Below are 486 nucleotides of genomic sequence, written 5' to 3' on the forward strand. Positions count from 1 at the left end.
CACCCCCTCCTCACCCTCCCATTGCCCAGCCATAAAACGCTGCTGTGGGGTCACAGCCTTCATCCCCTCCTCATCCTCTCCTTGCTCAGCCGTTGGTTTGGGTTGATTTCCCTGCCCTGGTCCTTTGGGCTTCTCGGCTGCAGAGCGGTGCCGTACGGGGCAGGTCCTGCATGGGGGGCACTGGCTTTTCGTGGCTGTGGTGGCCGTGGTGTGCGTGTCACCATCACTGTGCGCTCACTCCCTTCTGCTCTGGGTCCGTTTCAGCTGCTGGAAATCATCCGGAAGGAGGACGTGGTGCTCAGAGCCATCCTCACCACCCACCACCACTGGTAAGCATCACCGGTGCAAGCAGGGACCGGGGCGGCTGTGCCCGGTGCAGGACCGGGTGCTCATCCCCTCCTCTGCTGGCGCAGGGACCACGCGAGGGGCAACGAGGAGCTGGCGCGGCTCTGCCCCGGCCTGCGAGTGTACGGCGCCGACGAGCGG

General features: G+C 65.4%; 1 protein-coding gene across 1 annotated transcript in view; it reads left to right on the forward strand.

Moving 5' to 3' along the window:
* Positions 1-264: 264 nt before the first annotated feature.
* The window catches only part of LOC104545731 (hydroxyacylglutathione hydrolase-like protein), a gene marked incomplete at its 5' end in the record, with an annotated part of 2,021 nt that continues 1,799 nt past the window's right edge, over positions 265-486 (forward strand). The window contains 2 exons of the mRNA XM_010190938.1: positions 265-329; positions 414-482. Of these exons, the coding sequence (XP_010189240.1) occupies positions 265-329; positions 414-482 (134 nt within the window). The remainder of the gene's footprint in view (positions 330-413; positions 483-486) is intronic.

The sequence above is a fragment of the Mesitornis unicolor genome, unplaced genomic scaffold, assembly GCF_000695765.1.
Source record: "Mesitornis unicolor isolate BGI_N332 unplaced genomic scaffold, ASM69576v1 scaffold18748, whole genome shotgun sequence".
Lineage (NCBI taxonomy): Eukaryota > Metazoa > Chordata > Aves > Mesitornithiformes > Mesitornithidae > Mesitornis > Mesitornis unicolor.